We start from the raw sequence: 20721 nt of genomic DNA on the forward strand, positions 1-20721 counted from the left end.
TTGAAACCAAACTGAAATATGAATTTTTTTTTTAATAAAAATTTAACCCCCCAAAACACATCTATTTGTGTATTGGCAGTAATCAATATGAAGAGTTCTTTGTTTCAGGGACAAAATTCTCAGGAAAAGGTCTGATTTTCCTCTGAGTCCATTGATAGAGGGGTCAATGGAGAAATATTCATAGAATGTTAAATTTTTGAAGATTTCCTCCTCATATGAATTCGTTTTCAAAACATGTATTAAAGTATTTTAAGCACAGTTAGTAAGCTACTCCTGGAATAGAAATAAGATCCTTATGAAATTTAGAAATAATTTAGGCTATAGTAAATTTAAATGTGCCAGGTGGTGGCTTATAACACTGTAAAGATATAGTTATTGTAAGTAATAAAGCTATAGGAATAAAATTTTATTTCATTTAAAATATAAAATATGTATTATTAGCCTCAGAACTTAGTTTTCTATTATTATCCTTTATTACTTTTAATATTTTCCTGTAGATCAGTATATTCTAAAATCCATTCTTGGGAACACTACTACTGTAAAACTTGCCACACACAAAAAATGTGTTATTGCCCTGGCCAGTGTGGCTCGGTTGGGCATCAGGAGGTTCGATTCCTGGTCAGGGCACAAGCCCTGGTTGCCGGCTCGATTCCCAGTAGGGGGCATGCAGGACACAGCCTATAGATGTGCTCTCATATCAGTGTTTCTCTCTCTATCTCCATTCCTCTCTCTAAAAAATCAATAAACTATTAAAAAAAGTGTTATTCATCAAACAAATTTGATAACAGTTATGTATTATAAAGACATATTCATAATTATTTTGGGTGTGATGACATTGTGATATTGCTTACAAAAGGGTTGATCTTTTAAAGATGCAGGTTACAATATTTGTGAACGAAATGATGCCATTTCTGGCATTCACTTCCACATATTTTGAAAGTGGGAAAAATGATACAGGTGGGAATAAGGATAGGTGAGCCATGCATGCGTTGGTGCTACTGAGTTTGAGTGATGAGTATATGTGGGTTCCCCATACTCTCCAGACTACATTTGTGTGTGTCTTGTGATTAGAAATTCTCCATAACAACAACAAAAAATGAGTAAATAAACAAATAATAAAGGATGCATATCTCTTAAAAAGTTTATAGTATACATAGGAGTTGTAAGGAATCCTGGGTAAAAAAAAATCATTTGTTTATCTATGCTCTTCCCCAACGTACTGATCATGAACAATTCTTTTCAAGGAACACTTATTAATATCGCTCCTGGACACTGTGGGAACAGCTACACAATAGTACCACTAACGTTTTCCCATGTATCATTGCCTATGACAATTCTAGGCTTCTATCACGTGAAAAGTTTTATTTGCATGTTCAAAAACATTTAGATAAAAATAAAACATTTTTAAAAGAAGTCTTTTACTATTTTCAAATTCTAAAAGGTCTGAAGTAACTGTAAATAAACTATATGATAGACCAATTTTTTTCAGTTTCATCAAGATTGACTTTGTATATAAATATAACATCAGGAACATTGTTAAAGGAAATGCAATTTAAAAAAGAATGAGTGGTAGTGCATATTTTGAAATGTAAGGGGACATCTGTAATAGTGTCAACAACAAAAATAAAAAACATTATAAAAATCCACTTTACTTGTGTATAGTTTTCAAAGCAAATTACAAAATGCTTTCGTTCACCAGTTCTTAATAATAGCCTTGTAAGGTATAATAAAGCTTTTGCAGATCATAAAAAAAGAAGCAATTCTTTTTTATTGAATATTAGCCATAAATCTAGTTACAAATTCTTAATAGCTAAGTGAAAAAATATTTTAAAAAATCCACATATTGTAATCAACTTCAATGGTTCCATTTTTATATTTTTTATCCTGAGTTCTGTATTAAATTCAAGGACCTGTTTAATCCCATTTGTATATCTATAAATTATTTTACAACCTAGGAAAATTATATTTGGTAGAAATATTCCTTAAAATAATATCCTATAATTGCTAAATAAAATTTATATTTTTATATAAAATGCTTTGTAATTTTGCATTGTGTCAGAAGATGCATTTAATTTTCTAAGTAAATTAAAGAAATGTATTATTTTTTAAAAACAAATTATACATACCTTTTTAACTTCCCTTCTGAATAGAGACAGCCTGCATTACTATTTATAGTTGTCCCTTATTTCCAGCTTTTTTAGAGCCTAGCAAACATTTTTATTGTTGACTTTTATGAAAATTCAAACTAGAACATTTGCATTCATTATAATATACTGCCAAAAATGGCATTAATTTCCACGGATACCCATTAATTTGATAAATGTTTTGTCATTTGTACCATTTGCACTGTCAAAACAAGTTAATTATATCTTACTGACATTTTTGACAATTGCTTTAACTCTGGCAAAAAAAAAAAAAAAGGGGGTCTTCTTTACTTCAAAAAATTCCCTCTTGCCTATTGAAAGAGTGAACAACGCAGGAGAAGACCCAGCACGTCAGAAGCATCGCACCATGAAACTGAGGACCCAGGGTGAACAATGAATCCTCAGGACTATTCTACAGCTGTGCTCACGTCTCGTCATAGAAAATGTTACGTACCTGCATAATCTGTTCTTGCATAATGTCCATCTTCAGATTTAGTAGTTGTAGTTGTGTTGTCTGTGTTAAAAAGTTAATAATAAAGATTGGTTAACTATTGCTTAACATCTAATGTCAACTTTATATTACCCCCCATTGCAATTAAGGTATTTTTACAACTACACTTCTAAGCAACCATGATATAAAGACAGATTGACAATGTCAGTAGATGTTTGAGAGCGAATAATAGAATGATACCAGTTTTCTAAATTTTAGGGCAAGGAGAAGGTTATCAATATAACTGAGGTAAGATGGGTAAAAAAAATAACAAGTCAAAAATCAACAAAATATTTCTGAACAAGAAACAAAATAGAACATTCTGCCTTAAAAATGTACTTGAAATATTTCTATTAAATCAACATATAAGAGTGGTGTGATTTACTTTTAATTTCAAAGATTCTTTGCTAAAATGATTTTGGCTTTCTTCTTGTCCTCCGCAGGGAGAATGTCTGTTACCTTCTGAAAACTGGCTCCTGTGTTTCTGTGTTTATGCCTTGTGCAGGTACAGTCCCGTTAGACAGAAAAAGATACGGGCCGCTGTCCACAGGCCCTCAAGCTTATAATCAACACTAATACCACAGTAGACTCTCCTAGCCATTACACATCAGAACTGCCTTTTGGAATGAAACAGCTGCCTAATAAGAAGCTTTCTTCACTTTCATTTCTATACGAAGACCAAAACATCCTTTGAAATGAATTTTTAAAAATATTTTTATGGATTTCAGAGAGGAAGGGAGAGGGAGAGAGAGATGGAAACATCCATGATGAGAGAGAATCATTGATCGGCTGCCTCCTGCACGCCCCCTACTGGGGATGGAGCCCATCTGGGGCATATGCCCTTGACTGGGAATCAAACCCTGGGCCCTTCAGCGCACAGGCCGACACTCTATCCACTGAGCCAAACCAGCCAGGGCCTTGGAGATGAATTTTAGTATGAACATTACCTTGACATCGACCCAGAGACAGGACTTCGATTTTCTCCTGTTTCTGACACGACGCCTCCTTGATCTGACAGGCGTTATCATAGGACTTCCCATCGGAGGCGCAGAGGGGATTGAAGTTGGTTTGAGAACAGTCAATGTTGCACACACACCTAAAGGGGGAGAGATCAAAACACGTCACGTCAATGGGGACATCACCACGTGGAAGAATCGCGAGGTTGGCAAACAGCAAGTTGGCAAAACTCAAGTGTTTCCTTCCAGGAAAGTTCCTCGCGTTTCTACCCGATACAAAAAGAGAACTAATCACAGCTATTTCAAACGACGGAGCCGTGGGTGACAGACACACAGGGAAAACTCAGAAAGGAACCGCCCGTGGATCCCGGCCGCGGGGACTTGGCAAGCCTGCACGTGACCTTGACACTGAGCCCGCAGAAGCCACACAGGCTGAGCACCCTGCCACTGCTGTGCGTCTCCTCCAGGGAACCTCCCTGTGCTGGTCCTTCCTTGGGGTGCCGGATGGGGAGAGCCGGAGGGAAAGGGTGCAGGTGATATTTAACCGGAAGCCAACAAGGAGACTATGGAACGCCATCAGAAGTCCACTTCCTCGGCATGCACGCGATGCGCATCAAATGTGCTAACCCGGAATCCTCAGTGATCCTTAACATTTCGGGGGGCCACCAGACCCTGGAGAATCAAATGAAAGCTGTGGATCTCTCCTTAGAAATACCCACGAGCAACTCTGGGTAATATGTTACGGGTTCCATGAGCCCCCTGAGGCCTACCCCTTGGCCCCCCTTCCCCAGATCCCCTACTCTTTTTCTTTTTCTTTTTTTTTTTTTTAAATATTTTATTGATTTTTTACAGAGAGGAAGAGAGAGGGATAGAAAGTTAGAAACATCGATGAGAGAGAGACATCGATCAGCTGCCTTCTGCACGCCCCCTACTGGGGATGTGCCCGCAACCCAGGTACATGCTCTTGACCGGAATCGAACCTGGGACCCTTCAGTCCGCAGGCTGACACTCTATCCACTGAGCCAAACCGGTTAGGGCTCCCCTACTCTTTTTCTAGTTCACTTTTACATAATAAGTTGATTATCACTCATGATTTTAGTATGTTTCTAGGTATAAATACAAACGTGGCGAAAGAATGAGAATTAGACCACCTGAATTAGAAGAATTTTTTAAAGCAAAATTCTAATGATTTTTTTTCTATGTTCTTATAATTCTGTAGTTTACAATGTACTTTGTTACTCAGAATATTGTGTTGTTTTTGGCCTTCAGATATTAATTACTCTCTTAGAATATGAACACATCGTTAACATTTTTATTAAGAGTTGTATTATATTTCTAAATGGATGACGTGTTTCTCAAAGGGGTGAAGCACACCTTTTCCTTCTGTGTATCTTCCTTAGAGCGGGGCACAGGCTGTGCTGATAAAAGCACACAGCTCGGTGCCTGCTGTGCTCTTTGCATCCTGGCATCATTTCATCAACACAACAGCCTTTGAGGGACCAATGACATTACATAAGGTCAGAGAGCTAGTAAACTGTGGAGTGAGGACCTTCTCCGGACGTGTTAAAGGAAAACCCAGCCCTGTCCTCATGCCATGGAGTGTGTGTTAGAATTTTCCAGAAGACTTTAAAATATACGGATTCATAGGCAAGCTTCAGGGTGGAGCCTAGAATTCCGCATTCGCAGGTGGTCGCCCTGGCAGGGGTCTCGCCTCCTGGGAATCGGTGCTGGATCCGATCGGTTTGCTGATGGAGCGGGAGGGTTGTCTGTACACCAGTGTTTTCTCTGAGTGGCATCCTTCAGACCATCGTATCGGAATGACCTAGCTCTCTGCTAAAGAGGCCGGCAGAACGGGCGCCGATGCCCTTCACTCTTTGGGGGTACGGGAACTGCTTTAGGAACACTTGGCTGTTTTGACTCTGTTCAGGGCCCGCGCTCGGATAGAGGTCGCCGTCTCTACATGCTCATCATTGAGGAGTGGCTTCCTGCTTTAGCTGTGACGGTGCCATGTGGCCACAGCTATGGCATCACGCCGGTGCTTGAAATGGCATCAAGAACTTGTAAAGAGTCTGGAATTTGTAGAAATCCATGTTCACGGAGCAGAGGGGTTTTGTGTGTTTGTACGAGTGAAGGAGTGTGTGTGTGTGTGTGTGTGTGTGTGTGTGTGTGTGTGTGTGTACGTTTCAATGGGCTCCTTGCTGGTATTCACTGCACTGCTAATGGTTCTATTTGCTAGTTTATATCTGACTTTTCTACAACCTTCTCACCAACAGTATGTCTTTTTCATGTCGATTTCCTGGTACCTCGCACAGCGCGTCGGAGCGGGTTTTCAATAAATGCTTGCCGACTTAATTACCTAGTTCAGAATGGCAGGGTGGGCTGGTGGAGTGAAAGAAAGGGTCCTTGTTCTAGATATTAACACACCCGAGAGAGCAGCAGTCACACGCTCATACACACTCTCCCTAACCCTGTGCTACGTGGCACGCAGACTCCCAGAGGCCCTGGGAGAGAGAAGGCCCTTCCTCCTGTGATTTGTGGCCACACAAAGGAAGCAGCACTGGCCCTCAGTGGCTCAATGGCATTGAACTCCAACTGTGAAGAGATGGGTTTGGCGGGCTATTATTTCTATTTTGTGGTGCAGATTTGGGGAACCAATATAATTTAAACATGGCAGTGACTTAGTTTATTGCTACCTCAAACCACTGAACAAATATAAGGCTCTGATAAAAAAAAGTGACAGAATTATCATACAGTGTGATGGTGACATTGCAGGTCACCCTGGATTAATTTGTATAATTTTCATAATTATGCAAATTAATCCCGGGTTTGTGTTGTTGTTTTTTTTTCTTTTCCTACAGAAATGGAAGGCAGACATTTTTAAAAACAGAAACCATCCCTTCGTCACTGCCTTTGGCAAATAATTGCATTATTATTCTTTCTGAGAGGAGTAACTAGTTAATTACAGCATGTCACAAGGATTTATGTGAGCCAGGGATTTGTTAAGCTTTGGACTGCATGGGTGGCGTTAGGGATTTTTTTTTTGGCGCTTTTTCTTCTTCTTTTTCCCAACCTATCTCAGTCTTTTGACATTTTGGCACTGCGGTTACATAGATTTCTTGTCTTCTAGGCTATGGAGAAAAAGAGGAAGTCTCCCTTGGAAATAATAATTTTAGGGGTCTCTGTGGAAATAGAGCCCTTTAAAATCCCTCCAAGAAAATTAACATGGACTGAAAATCCTTTGCTCTCTGAATCGTAAGAAAGAAAAGAAACACGCAATCATTTTAAAAGATCACCTGATGGGGCGAAAAGTGCAAACGATAGGAAGTGGAAGGTGGTGTCTAAGACAACTTACGGGCATTTATAATTACCTCGCGAAGATGTGGGCAGGGGGCTTGACTTCACTGAGTGCCTGCCTGGCTTCAATGGCTCTTTCCAGCATGTTCTGCGGTGCATTAAGTAAGCTTTCCCCGAGTATTTAGGAATGGCTCGTCCCTGGCCGAGTCTGTGTAAGGCTGCTAACAGCGCCAGGCAGTAAGTCACCCACTCATACGTCTGGTTTGTGGTTGCCCTCTCATGTCACTCGATTTTGTTCCCTTTATCAGGCATGCCTGTCACTCGTTCCTCTCCCAAGCTTCTGGACCGGTGTCCACTCGGAATTTCGGCCACACAGCACCTCGGACCAGTTTTAAAGCAGCCAGATGTGGGCCTGGCCCTGGGCCGGACCGTTTCCCTGCAGCCTGGCCCTGGGGAAGCAGGCAGACCCGCTCTGGCGCGGCCGGTCCATGAGGTCAGGGCTGCTGTGTGTGCTCTCCATCAGACCTGCCACGGAGGCGCTGCCTCCCATTAATAACAGCACAAACAGGGCACCTTTCACTCGAGACTCTTGTGATAATTTCAGCCCATTCACTCATTAACTCCCACCCCACTCCTGTTGATGGAACCTGATTACGGCATTTTATCTGGAAAGAGCCGGCAACTCAGGCTTCACTGTGACTTGGGAGGGGAAATGAGATGTGAAAAGCCACCGAGCACGTACATCCCCTGTGCAGAGCGTGTGACGGCACTGACGGAGAGTTAGCCTAGGAAGTTGCCCGTGTGGTTGCTCGGGACGTTTGTGAGTGTGGGTATATACACTGGAGAGGGCAACCCTTTCACTAGTAGCTTTGAACCCTAAGAAGAACAATGCCCTTCTCCAGACATGTTACCCAGGACGGCAGTGAGCTTTCCCAAGGGGGACCGGGCTTACTAGTATCTTGGACATGGAAAATGTTTAGCTGCCATTAATATCGATCTCTTTATAAGGAGGAAAAGCATAGCAGTTGGCTTACTAGATGGGAAGTCCTAGGGAATATTGGGGCAAAGCCTAGGACAGTGGTCAGCAAACTTATTAGTCAACAGAGCCAAATGTCAACAGTACAACGCTTGAAATTTCTTTGGAGAGCCACATTTTTTAAACTTAAACTTCTTCTAACGCCACTTCTTCAAAATAGACTCACCCAGGCCGTGGTATTTTGTGGAAGAGCCACACTCAAGGGGCCAAAGAGCCGCATGTGGCTCGCGAGCTGCAGTTTGCGGACCATGGGCCTAGGACAACAAATAGCTACTCATTGGGTATCTACAGGAAGGAAAACGGAGTTGAGAAACCCTTCCCCTGGGGGTGGGGGGGGGTGGGGGAGGGCAGAACTTCCAAAAACAGAATCACATATTGAACAGGGAGAACCATGCCTGGGGGAGATACTGAAGGTCATATCTTATATAACGAAAGCCTAATATGCAAACTGACCAAATGGCGGAACGACTGGTCAGCGGAGAGCGGGGCTGGCGAGTGGGTGACGCCAGACCAGCCCAGGCTGGTGCCAGCGGGCAGAGGGAGGGGACGACGACTGGCGGCAACCTGTGGTGGTGGAGAGGCGATTGGTGGGCGGGGCTGGCTGCTCACCAGCCAGCGCTGTACCCCCCTCCCCCCCCGCCCCCGATTGCCCAGCTGGTCACCTCCCGCAGAGGGAGGCCAGAGCGGGCCTAAGCCATCAGTCAGACATCCCCCAAGGGCTCCTGGTCTGCGAGAAGGCACGGGCCAGGCTGAGGGACTCCCCACAAGTGCATGAATATTTGTGTACCGGGCCTCTAGTTTGAAATAATGTCTAACACAATGACACAGGTAGATGGGGAATGTGCCTGGAGCTTGGAATTTGGTATCAGACCTGTGTCCAATTGAGGCTCCATCACATACCAGCTGTATGGCCTTGGACTAGTTCCCTAACTTCCCCAAGCCCATGGAAACGGAGAGACTAACTCAGGATTATAGGGATGAAATGAAATAACGCACACAGATGGCTTAACAAAGTCGCTGAGAAGTTGTAATTACCAATAAATATTGATCATGAATAACATTTGATTCAATGGTTTCCAATCTTGGATGCAGATCCAGCCTCTGCGGAGTATCTCACCTTGGGCCCAAGCTCTCGCTGAGGAGCGCTAGTGGGAGGCCCAGGAGAGTGCAGCTGTCAATCATGCCACCGGTGATGCTGGTGTGCAGCTGTGCTGTTAATGACAGTGAACGCGTTCTCACCCTCTAAGTCGCAGGGACTTCCCACGTTCACTGTGGGTAAGATTGACCACGAGAGACTGCGATGCAATAGTTCTGGGGCAGGACGCAGAAGTCAGCATTTCACACGAGTCCCTTAGCTCCTTCCGAGGCGGATGCCTTGCGTAGTCTATGGAGAAATGTCAGCTGGTCTGGATCCAGCCGCACCCTTTTCCTAATATTCTTACTTAATGCACATGCTTCAGTGACATGCACTGAAATGCTTTCCTCCACATGGTATCTGTGTGTGACAGGGACCGGTAACTAAGTGCACGGATTCGCAAACATCAGGGGCCGAGCAGCTGGCAGAACCGATTCACCAAGGTAAACCAAGAGCGAGTGGTGAGGAGGAGACGAAGCGCTGAGGGCTCCTCTGTGCTGGCACCTGGCTCCTCTGTAGGGATCTCAGGGTTGGGTCACAAGGCGGGGGGGAAAGGTGGAGACGGAACTAGGAGGGGGAGGCCTGAACAGGATCGTGGTGAAGTGAGCGACAGGGGAGATGTGTGGAGGCAGACAGTGCACCCGGTGCTGGGGGACCGCGAATACATCGATCTGATGGGAATCAGCTCTTCCCATCACAAGTGCGGAGGCCTACAGCACTCCAGACTGCGATGCCCGTCCAAGGTCCAAGGGGTGGCCTTTACCTTCTAGGCCAGGGGTGGGCAAACTTTTTGACTCGAGGGCCACAATGGGTTCTTAAACTGGACCGGAGGGCCGGAACAAAAGCATGGATGGAGTGTTTGTGTGAACTAATATAAATTCAAAGTAAAGGAGCGGAGGGGAGAGCAAGAGAACCGGATAGAACAGCCGGATCTGGCCCGCGGGCTGTAGTTTGCCCAAGGCTGTTCTAGGCAATGGGGGGTCCTGAGAGCTCTCTGAGCTCGGGGTGAGGAGAAGGTCACGTGACGAAAGGGGTGCTCTAGGAAGACAAGCTGGCGGTGGAGTGTGGGCAGAGGGACCCGTCACCAGGCTATTGCCATCAGCAGGGGGCTCACAGGACAGCCCGCAGTGAGGCATTCACGCTAAGACAGAAAAGGAGCACCCACAGGGCTCAGGGACCCATCCGAAGGCACAGCACCGCCAGCTGCTAAGGAAACCACGTCCCATCACGCGCTTCCTCTCTGCTCTTTCCTGCTTTCGTCCTGCTCTGCGCTGTGTGCCAAGGCGGAAAATGGGGAGGGAGCGGCGGGCTCGGGGGGCGATGATTTCTTTCTCTGCTACTGAGGGGGCGAACGGGGCTCCATCCCCTCCACGGAAGCACCTTCACTGCAGGTGACCTTGTATCAGCCCCGGCCGGCCCGGTCCCAGGACTGACCTAAGACGCCGTGCCAGCAGCCACTTCTGGTGCCAGGGCCTCCAGGGTCCCGGATACGGCACAAGCAGAAGTTGCCTCCTGTGTCACAGCTGCATTTTCTCCGCATTTCTTTTCCTTTCTGAAGCATCTGCGTTTACAACCTAAGATCACCAAAGTGAACAATTCTTCTCCCTCCTATACGCTGTTTAAAGCAGCTTGAAGCAAAAATCCCTCCTCAGCATCATGTGAAGGCTCTCGCTCACTAGGCTGGAAGGAAACACTTCCAATAACCGAGGGTGACTCTGTGGTCACTAAAGAGAGGTCGCTCTGTCTGGATGGGCCTTAACACACCACTAAGTCAGAAAGCACGGAAGCCCCACCGTGAGTAGCTGGATGGAAAAACAATGTAATGAAATGGGGGGGGATCACATTCAATAGACTCAGTCCTCACTCTCTTCTCTTGTCACGTGCTTCCCTTTGGGCCCCGCCGTGGGATGGCCACACCCAGCGGGGCACCTTCATGTTCGTATTTTACCAACTGACCCTCTGGCGTGCTTTCCTTCCACAAAGATCTGTCGGGAGTGAATGTGTCTGAGCAGCATAGAGTCTCGGTTTTCCGCAAAACTGCAATTTAACATCACACCCTTGGATTTTATCCACGAGGCGTAGGGAACGGTAGATGAAAAACAGCTCGGCATTGAGGAAAAATGGCTATTTTGAAACTATTGCCCATTCCACTGTAGAGATCATTTTGATTTGCTTAACTTTTATTCGTTTTTCTATAAGGATATTCGTGATCATTCCTTTCAGGGGAAAAAGGTGGTCTTACTTGGTGATCTGGCATTCCTCCTTTGCATAGATAATGTGGGCTTGAGACCTAATATGTTGTCCTCTATGCCTTGGATCTCAGGGAGCTTGGAGCTCAGCAGTGAGTGAGTGTGTGAGTGTGTGTGAGTGTGTGTGTGTGTATGTGGGTGGGGGTGTGTGTGTGTGAATGAATGAAGGGTGGCACATGGGAACAACACAGTATCTGTCCAACAAGCTTCAATCCATTTATTGCTCTTAGGATATAAAGGTAGGAAAATAAGATGATATTTGTATACTTATAATATTTCCTTAGGGAATTAATTCTCAGTGTTTTTGTGACATGCTTTTTCCAAACTGATAACAACATAAGTTTATGCTGTTATAGTTGGTCATAAAAATAAGGCACTGACTCAATTATTCTGGTATGAACTAATTCTATTCAATTAGAAGTTGGACCAAATGATCTCCCTTTATGATTACACCATCCTTTCTTTTTTACTAATTTAAAATGGCATTAAAATAAAATTTAATACATACTGTAACATGTTATCATAAATTTCATTATTGGAATAATGAGAAAAATTATAATAAAAATATTCGTAGCGATTCCGTACCCTAACCTTGGAAAGAAAAGATGGGGAACATGATTAACGAAGGAGGATGCCTTAACTTTATCTGTAATGTTATCTTTTAAGTTTTTCTTAATGTTATTTATGTTAAAAAAAGATCAAAGAAAATATGATAACATGTTTATTCATTAAAACTAGGTGGATGCACAAATGTTATACTATCTTTGATAAATTCAAAATATAATTAAAAATAAAAATATTAGATTTGAGTCCAGCTGGTGTGGCTCAGTGGTTGAGCATCAATTCATGAACCAGGAGGTGACTCTGGATTCCCAGTCAGGGCACATGCCCAGGTTGTGGGCTCGATGATGTTTCAATAATGTTTCTCTCTCATTGATGTTTCTATCCCTCTCCCTTCCTCTCTCTAAAATCTTAAAAAATACATTAGATATGACAATTTGCTTAAAATGATGACATTACCAACCTTGGTAAATTTATTTTACATCGATTTAGATCTGGATAATTTATATCTAAATTATTTAAACCAATTTGAAAAAAAAAATATATGTACATGAAAAAATTCCAGTGGAATAGAATGTTCCTTTGGAAACAACCAAGATTGAACTTCTGTCTGTACGAATACGACTTTCGAGCAGAGTCTTCACGTGAAGGAACGTCCCCGTCTCTCTCCTCCTCTTCCATGTCAGCCACGGGAATGCTAAACTGGCAGACACGAGGTGGCATTTCGGGGCTGGCCCAGCAGTGCCCACGGCAGGTGCTGGCTGCTCCCAAACAGGGCTGTGTGGCAGCGCTGTGGGCCAGGAACAGTCCTGAGCTCCTCCAAGCCCTTGGGACAAAGGCCTTTAGGTAGGAACGTTGGAAAATTTTGCCCTGAAATAAGAATTATTCAGAACATTCTCAAAAATATTAAGCTTTATGCCGAAACCGGTTTGGCTCAGTGGATAGAGCGTCAGCCTGCGGACTGAAGGGTCCCGGGTTTGATTCCAGTCAAGGGCATGTACCTTGGTTGCGGGCACATCCCCAGTGGGGGTGGGGGTGCAGGAGGCAGCTGATCGATGTTTCTCTCTCATCGATGTTTCTAGCTCTATATCTCTCTCCCTTCCTCTCTGTAAAATATCAATAAAATATATTTAAAAAAAATATTAAGCTTTAAAAGGGAGCCATGAGCTCCCCATTAGGCCTTCCTGCTAAAGGTGTTTGGAGGGCGGCAGCTCTTGCTGATAGACACCCTCTTTTTCACGCCTGAGCACTTTCATTCATCATTTTAGTCCAAACCCATAGCACCAAATCCCTACGAGGTGCCAGGCATCTGACCTAAACATCAGTGCCCACGGGGCCCGCGGCAGCAGCGAGAGAGAAACATCATTGAAACATCATCGAGAATCCAGAGTCACCTCTTGTCAACATACAATTTAACACATATGAAGACAATATATATTGTCTATAAAGATGATATAAATGTACAAGCATCCGTGGCAGTGTGGCCAGTCAGGCGCTGTTGGCACGACACCGTGTTGGGTGAGAAACGAGGAGGAATAGCGCCTTCGACCTGCAGAGTCTGGCAAGGATTGAGGCTTCTCTCCCGTGTGTTCCTTTAAGAAATACATGGTAACTCAAAACTCTCGTCTTGCATTTTCTGTGAGAAATGGCACCCTGTGTCCTGTGGGGACACAGAGTCACCGAGGCTTCTGGAAGTCAGGCCCGGCCAGTGAAGAACCCGGTGCTGGAGCCAGGGCTCCGGGACCTGGGGCGGGCACTGCTTCTCTAGCCGCTGGAGGGACAAGCTGGCCCAGGACCATGTCCAGGGTGGTCAGCGCTGAAACGCCCACCTTGGTCTCCTGGGCTCATGCTGCGAATCACTTCCATTTATCCGCTCATCCGGTCTTCCTACCATCCTCTCCGCCTCTGTGCTCCTCCTCTGTCTCCACCTAAATGGGTGTGGCAAGCTGCCCTCCCCTCCCTGACCCCTAGGCACCGTGGGAGACACTCTGCATATGGTGGTCAATGAGTGGATGGATGAATGAGCACTGTGCCTGATTCTTCCACATTCCCTCCTGGCCTCCCAGTCAGTGAGGTCCTCATTGCGTCCCACCTCCCCAGGCTCCAATCATGCTCCTTTGTCATGAGAATGCTTCCTTCCGGGGGCTGATGGCGCGCCCTCTACTTCTCCTGGGGAGCTTGCAGTCTCATCATCTGTAGCCGTACTCATGTGCTTTCTGTTCGGTCCTGCGTCACCCGAGTCCAGAGTTCAGTGGGAAGAACATGGACCTGTAGATCTTGTAATTATGGCCTCAGCCTATTATCTGTCCCTAATAAATGCCAACTGAGTGAGTGACCGACCTGAGTTAGAATCCCAATTCTTGAAGTTAGTTGACGCATCTCTAAAATGTAGAAAGTAACTAACCTCACCTCAAAAGGTCATCTGAGGGTGTGAGTGAAGACCAAATGGAAACAACCTTGGGTGATGGTAGGTTCTGTTGCCTCCCTGGCTCCTGGAGGTCTTCATCTTGTATTAAATTGGTCTAGTCCATTCCAGGTTGAACATAACGACATTACCTTCCCACCTTCACCTAACCGATCAACTGCAAACAAGCTTTCACTCAATGCAGACAAAAGAACTATTTGGCATGCGTATTTATCTAAAAGCTATAAATGGAGGTTTTTCTTCCATGTTTGGAAGTACGAGAAGCCTACTGTTTCTTTCATTATTATTATTATTTTTTATAAGAAAGAAAGAACTGGTAACAGATAACATCTCCAGTGTATTCTATTTTAAAGATGAGATATTTGGCTCTGTCCTATACATTTTACTATTTTTTTAAATTCTATGTACAGTAACTTTCAAAATATAAAAACCAGTTATTTATCCGGTTTTCCAAAAATATTACAAATTCTTACAAAACCTGAGAATATCACTGTACTGAAGAATGCTAAAAATAAGTTTTTTCACTCTGACATTTTCTCTAGCCAATGTTATCTGTGTCCTTCTTCCTTCCTTCCTTCTTTCCTTCCTTCCTTCCTTCCTTCCTTCCTTCCTTCCTTCCTTCCTTCCTTCCTTCCTTCCCTGCCTTCTATCTATTTATTTAACTCAACATACAATTTAACACATATGAAGAAAAATTCCCTGCTGCTCATGGTACTATCTAGCACACACACTTACCATCTAGAACGTGGAAAGGGTCAACATTCTTGATAATGTGGAAAAACACTTTTTAATATATATTGTCTATAAAGATGATATAAATGTACTTATATGCAGAGACAATATAAATGGAATGAGAGACAGATCTACTTGTACTTTCAAACCCAGTAGAAACAAACTAAATTTATAGATTTTAGATAAATGTCCACAGCAACATGCATAAAGTCATTTTGGATTATTTTTGCTCTCATTTAATTTTTCATGCTAGAGTTATTTGTTAATGGCGCTATTCTTTTTATTTTAATGAAAATGCCTGCATTTCTTTTCTTAAGCGTGGCTGTGCAAAATGGTCCCGCTCTTGGCTTCGTCTCAGAAGGCTTTTTAAGATGCACGGCCAAACGCATGTCAAGACTTTTTCTTTTAGTCATAGGAGGTGACTATTACAGGAACACAATATGCTTTTTAAAAGAGTGTTTTGAATTTTCAGAGGAAAAAAGCCAAGACACATTGGCTATAACACACACTAGCGTTATCAGAAATTATAAACTGAAATTTGGCAACATTCTCATGGTTTTCACTTTGATGTGACTATATATTTTAACCATTTGCCTGCCATAGGCATCTATAAGACCAACTTTAAAATCATTTTTCGTGAGAATTTTCAACTGAAAATATTCAAGAACACCCAAATTGTGAGTAATATATTTATTTTTATAATATTCATTGCAAATTGATTTTTAAAATTAAATTCAAAATATCGTGGCACGTGGGGATGGTTTCCATTTTGGACGTATGGCAGCTAACTGGTTAAATGGTACGTCTTAGGAATTTGATATATCCTTACCAATGCTATTTATCTGCTTCTCAAATCGCCAGTCTTCTATCTTAAGCAAGCTGAATTACAATGTCTTTGAATTCAAAACAGTATTTCTTATCATTATCTTTTAGTGTTTATTTTTCAAAATAAGTACCTTTCAGGGCCACACTATAGAGGTGGGCATATAAAAATACATAAATTCCGCTCAAATAAATCAGCCTATAGTTGATTACGGTATAAAACCCTTGGGTGAACCCTTCCATTTGTGAACAGGGGTACCCTACACCTTTCTCATTCATAACTGGCCTTCCACGATCGGACAGGTGTCAGCAGGCGGCGTTCGGCCTTGCTGAGATCATCACAGACACATACAAGGCACCCATGGGGGCAATGCCAAGGAACCGTGCAGCGTGCTGTCATCACTCCTCCGGAGGCTGTGCCAGGCAGAGGCCTCTTCAGCGTCCGCTGCAGTGTAACTCCCATTGCCCCTCATAAAGTGCCAGTCCTCAGTACATGCCTGGTCTGCTCGCTAACTGGTGATTTTTCTAATATGAAAAAAATTACCCTGTAGACGTAAAGTTCCAATAAAAAATACCACGATATAATTACAAATATATTGTGATCTAGAAAGATTTGGGATGACTTTAGCTTTTTATTCGTACTCAGATGGGAGAGTATTTTGGATTATAAGAGCTTGAAAATATTGTACTGAGAAAACATTGGAATGACAAGATATAGAAAAATTAGCAAAAACGTATACAATTAAATAAAAAGAGTATTTGGAGACTAATCCAGAATGATGACACTAAGATCATAGGAATAAAAAATACAGCTACAATGAGTTTGTGTGTGTGTGTGTGTATGTGTGTGTGTGTGTGTGTGTGTATAAGTCAGCAGGGAAATACAGCTACAATGAGTGTGTGTGTGTGTGTGTGTGTGTACACATATAAGTCAGCAGGGAAATACAGCTACAATGAGTGTGTGTGTGTGTGTGTGTACACATATAAGTCAGCAGGGAAATACAGCTACAATGAGTTGACAGTAAAATGCAGCTACAATGAGCCTGTATATGTGTGTGTGTGTCTATACATATAAATCAGCAGGGAAATGAAGGCGCCTCTGAATGGCTTTCCTTGTTTCCCAAGAGCCAGCTGACTGCACAGCCAGGGTGATGCTCTCAACATGCAAACCAGACCACATCACTCCCTTGCTCCGAACCCAGCCGAGGCTTCCCATGGGCCTTAGGGTAAAACCTGTGGTTGTTACCAGGGCTGAGGAGGCCCTACGCGGTCTGGCCCGTGGTGACCTCTCCAGTTTCATTCGTTCATCAGTCTTCTCCACCCATTTCTATGTTTCACAATTACTGGCTTTTTTACTGCTCCCTGGACATACCGTATATACCCCTACCCCAGGACTTCCCCGGCTGCTGCTCTGCCTGTAATGTTCTCACACCATAGAGTTGCATGGTTCAAAGCTGACCTTTTCAGAGAAGCCTTCCCCGACCACCCTGTCAAAATCGACACTCTTCCATCTGGAACCCTGTCATGATATTGCACACTTGAGTTTTAAATGGTCTGTCTTCTCCGTTCAGTGTGCGCTGTGTGCAGAAAGTGACCTTGTCTGTTGTACTCTTCATGCCTAGCACAGTGCCTGGCACACAGTAGGCACTCAATAAGTACTTACTGGCCATGTGAGTCAACAGTGAATGGGTTCCTGACCTAAAATATGCTTAGATGTCAGTGACCTAGACAAGACAAAGTTTTGTTTTGAACTGTATGGCTAATTAGAGAAATTCATATTATTTTGTTTTGATTACCAAGGAAAGAATTCATTCCCACCTACAATAAAAATGTCTTCATTTTTTGTTAAATGCTTAGCTCATAGTGGATATGCGATAACTACTGACTGACGACATGGAGTGCTCACCACGTATAACTTATTAGGCATTTTGGTACTGAATTATCCAAACAGCCCTGTCAGGTGGCCTCGGTTATTTGAAACCAGATGATGAGTTTCATGGTGCAAGGACAGTCTTCAATAATCAGTATGAATCATAAAGGTCCCTAGGTTACATGTAGTGCATATAGGTAGCCTTTTCATTAACAATGTACATTTTCCCATTAAAAACCATAGTATGCTATTCTCAAGCTCCAATATTATGATAGGCAAAAAAAGTCAGACAGAAAAAGAAGCATATGATTTCCCTCAGATGTGAAATATAAAACTGAAAGCAACAACTGAACAAACAAGAAAAACAAACAAACAAAAAAACCCTCCAACACAGACAACAGTATGGTGGTTACCAGCGGGAAGGGATATGGCAGGGAACAAAAGGTAAAGGGGGGTCAAATATATGGCTACAGAAAAAGATCTGACTTTGTGTGTGGGCACATAATGCAATATACAGGTGACGTAGCATATCATTGAGCCCATATAACCTTATTAATCAAGGCAACCCCAATAAATTTAATCCTGAATAATAAAAGCCTAATATGCTAAGTGTCTGAAAATTCGTTCGACCATTTGACCAGTCACTATGATGCGCACTGACCACCAGGGGGCAGACGCTCCGACTGGTAGGTTAGCTTGGTGCTGGAATGCTGGGGTCCGGCCGATTGGGACTGGGCAAGACGGGCCAGACATGCCCTGGAGCCCTCCCACGGTCCCTCCCCAGCCCCGAATGTGCACCAATGAGGTTCCTCGGCCTGGCCTGTGCCTTCCTGCAATCCGGAGAGCCGGTTTCAGCCTGATTCCTGCAGGCCAGGCCGAGGGACCCCACCGGTGCACGAATCTGTGCACCGGGCCTCTAGTTTATAAATAAATACATAAATAAACCATATTATATAATTTCACTTTTTTTCCGCTGTGATACTCAAAATGGTTTAGACTCCCCATCAGCCAGAATCCCCTTATTCAGAGCGAAAACGCAATCCGCCTCGTTTCTTTGAATGATTATTAAATTGGTGCCAACCTCTGTACTGCTAGCCTTGAGACCACTGATCCTGCAAAGCCTGCGTCAGTGTTCACTGCAGAGGCTGAGAATGATTGAAGGTTACTGTCTGCTGTAAGCCTTTGCCAATCAAGCTGTTTCTTCATCTTTAGTCAATTCAGTATGTGTCTGATTTAAGTAATTTGATCATTTAATCATTCCGATCTGACTTCCAATTATACTTGTATCAACAGATCTATTTCATGTCAAAGATGCAGGAGCAGCTGCTGGACGCGGAATCAACTTGGGCCTGTGCTGCTGGAAAGTGCTTTCTGCAGGTTCAGAAACGTAAAAACAAGGGGGGGGGGGGGACGTATATCCATTTAATACGTACGTTATATGAACGTATTACTAAATTAGGAATTGGAATCGGAAGGCATGCTGAATATGAAATACTTATTTTGGAGAGAAAGATTTTGCGTTTTTCATAGGCATTTTTATTTTGACTATGGATTTTGGAGGCTGCGAGACAGAGGGTATGTTCTGCATAAAAATGGCTAATTAGGCAAGCAAATTCAGAGAGGACAGCACCTCCTTCTAACAAGCATCCTCAGGCCGGAAGGCTCCTCTGTCTGACCCCGAGGCTGCGCGGGGCGGACAGCGTGTCAGGGTGGTGGTGAGTTACTATTAGGGGCTGGACTCTATGTTGCTATATCAAGTTTCACCTACACAAATAATTTATAAAAATAAAATTCAAAAACTATGGTTGTGGCTTGTCATTGGAATATTTTTGTGGACAGAGGGAACATTAAAATGGTTGGACGGAATTCCAGAGGCCGTCAGCAAAGCCTCTTGGCCAGGCCGGTCAGAACTAAATGCTTCCTGGGTTCTAGAAGCAGCTGGACATGGTAAGCCAACCGTCTTCCGAACGCTCCAGCAACTCCCTGCACCCAGTCACCTAGCGAATATCACTTCAGGCCCGTGCCTCGGCATCGGCAGCAGGGACTGGCTGTGGACCCTGCTCTCAGCGGTGAGCTATGGCTAGGACCCCGGGAGCCCACCCCCCAGCCTCTCACCCACGCTCCTGCACTCGCTAGCCATGCCGACGTCCTCAAACTACGGCCCGCGGGCCACATGCGGCCCGCTGAGAACATTTATCCGGCCCGCCGGGTGCCGCTGCCTGTCCTGCTTAGCAGCCGACTCGTCCCGGGCCCACAGTGCGCATAGGAATTTGTTCATAGTTTTTTTTTTTTAACTATAGTCCGGCCCTCCCACAGTCTGAGGGACAGTGAACTGGCCCCCTGTTTAAAAAGTTTGAGGACCCCTGCTTAGACAGTCAGTGAAATTGGGCCTTTCTCTATGGTGCCCCTTAATAAAATTCAGAGTCTAGTGGTGCTTTCCCCAACCAGAGGGAGGAAAAAGACACCAAGCTACATTTCCTTTAACATTGCACCCTCCAACTGGGCAGTAATGAAACAGCAAGGCAGAAGGCTGGAAGAGAAAAATGACCAATGGCAGCGTTTTGGTAATTTACTCCAAAGATCCAACACGTGGCGGCTGTGTTGTCTGAGAACAGAGGTGAATAGGGTACTGCCTACAGTTAGAGGGGCCAACAAATCAACTGCAGACTGTTGTTTTTGCAGGGGTGGGCAACCTTTCTGACTCGAGGGCCACCATGGGTTCTTCAACTGGACCGGAGGGCCGGAACAAAAGCATGGATGGAGTGTTTGTGCGAACTAATATAAATTCAAAGTAAAGGAGCGGAGGGGAGAGCAAGAGAACCGGATAGAACAGCTGGATCCGGCCCGCGGGCCGTAGTTTGCCCACGGCTGTTTTAGAGGCACAGCGAGGCGGGGAGAGGAGTGGAGCCTGGGAGTCGGGGCGTGTCAAGGCTTCTCAGCGGAGAAATACAAGTTGAACAGGACTTGGTTGGGCACAGCATGGGCGATAGATCTCCACTCTGGAGGG

At 44.2% G+C, this 20721-nt stretch overlaps 1 protein-coding gene across 1 annotated transcript in view; it reads right to left on the reverse strand.

Moving 5' to 3' along the window:
• TMEFF2 (transmembrane protein with EGF like and two follistatin like domains 2) overlaps positions 1-20721 on the reverse strand; it is a 256247-nt gene that overhangs the window by 50446 nt on the left and 185080 nt on the right. Inside the window, 2 exon segments of the mRNA XM_080667325.1 lie at positions 2599-2658; positions 3582-3730. Of these exon segments, the coding sequence (XP_080523451.1) occupies positions 2599-2658; positions 3582-3730 (209 nt within the window).

Source organism: Plecotus auritus (assembly GCF_963455305.1).
Source record: "Plecotus auritus genome assembly, chromosome: 5".
In the NCBI taxonomy this organism is placed as follows: Eukaryota; Metazoa; Chordata; class Mammalia; order Chiroptera; family Vespertilionidae; genus Plecotus; species Plecotus auritus.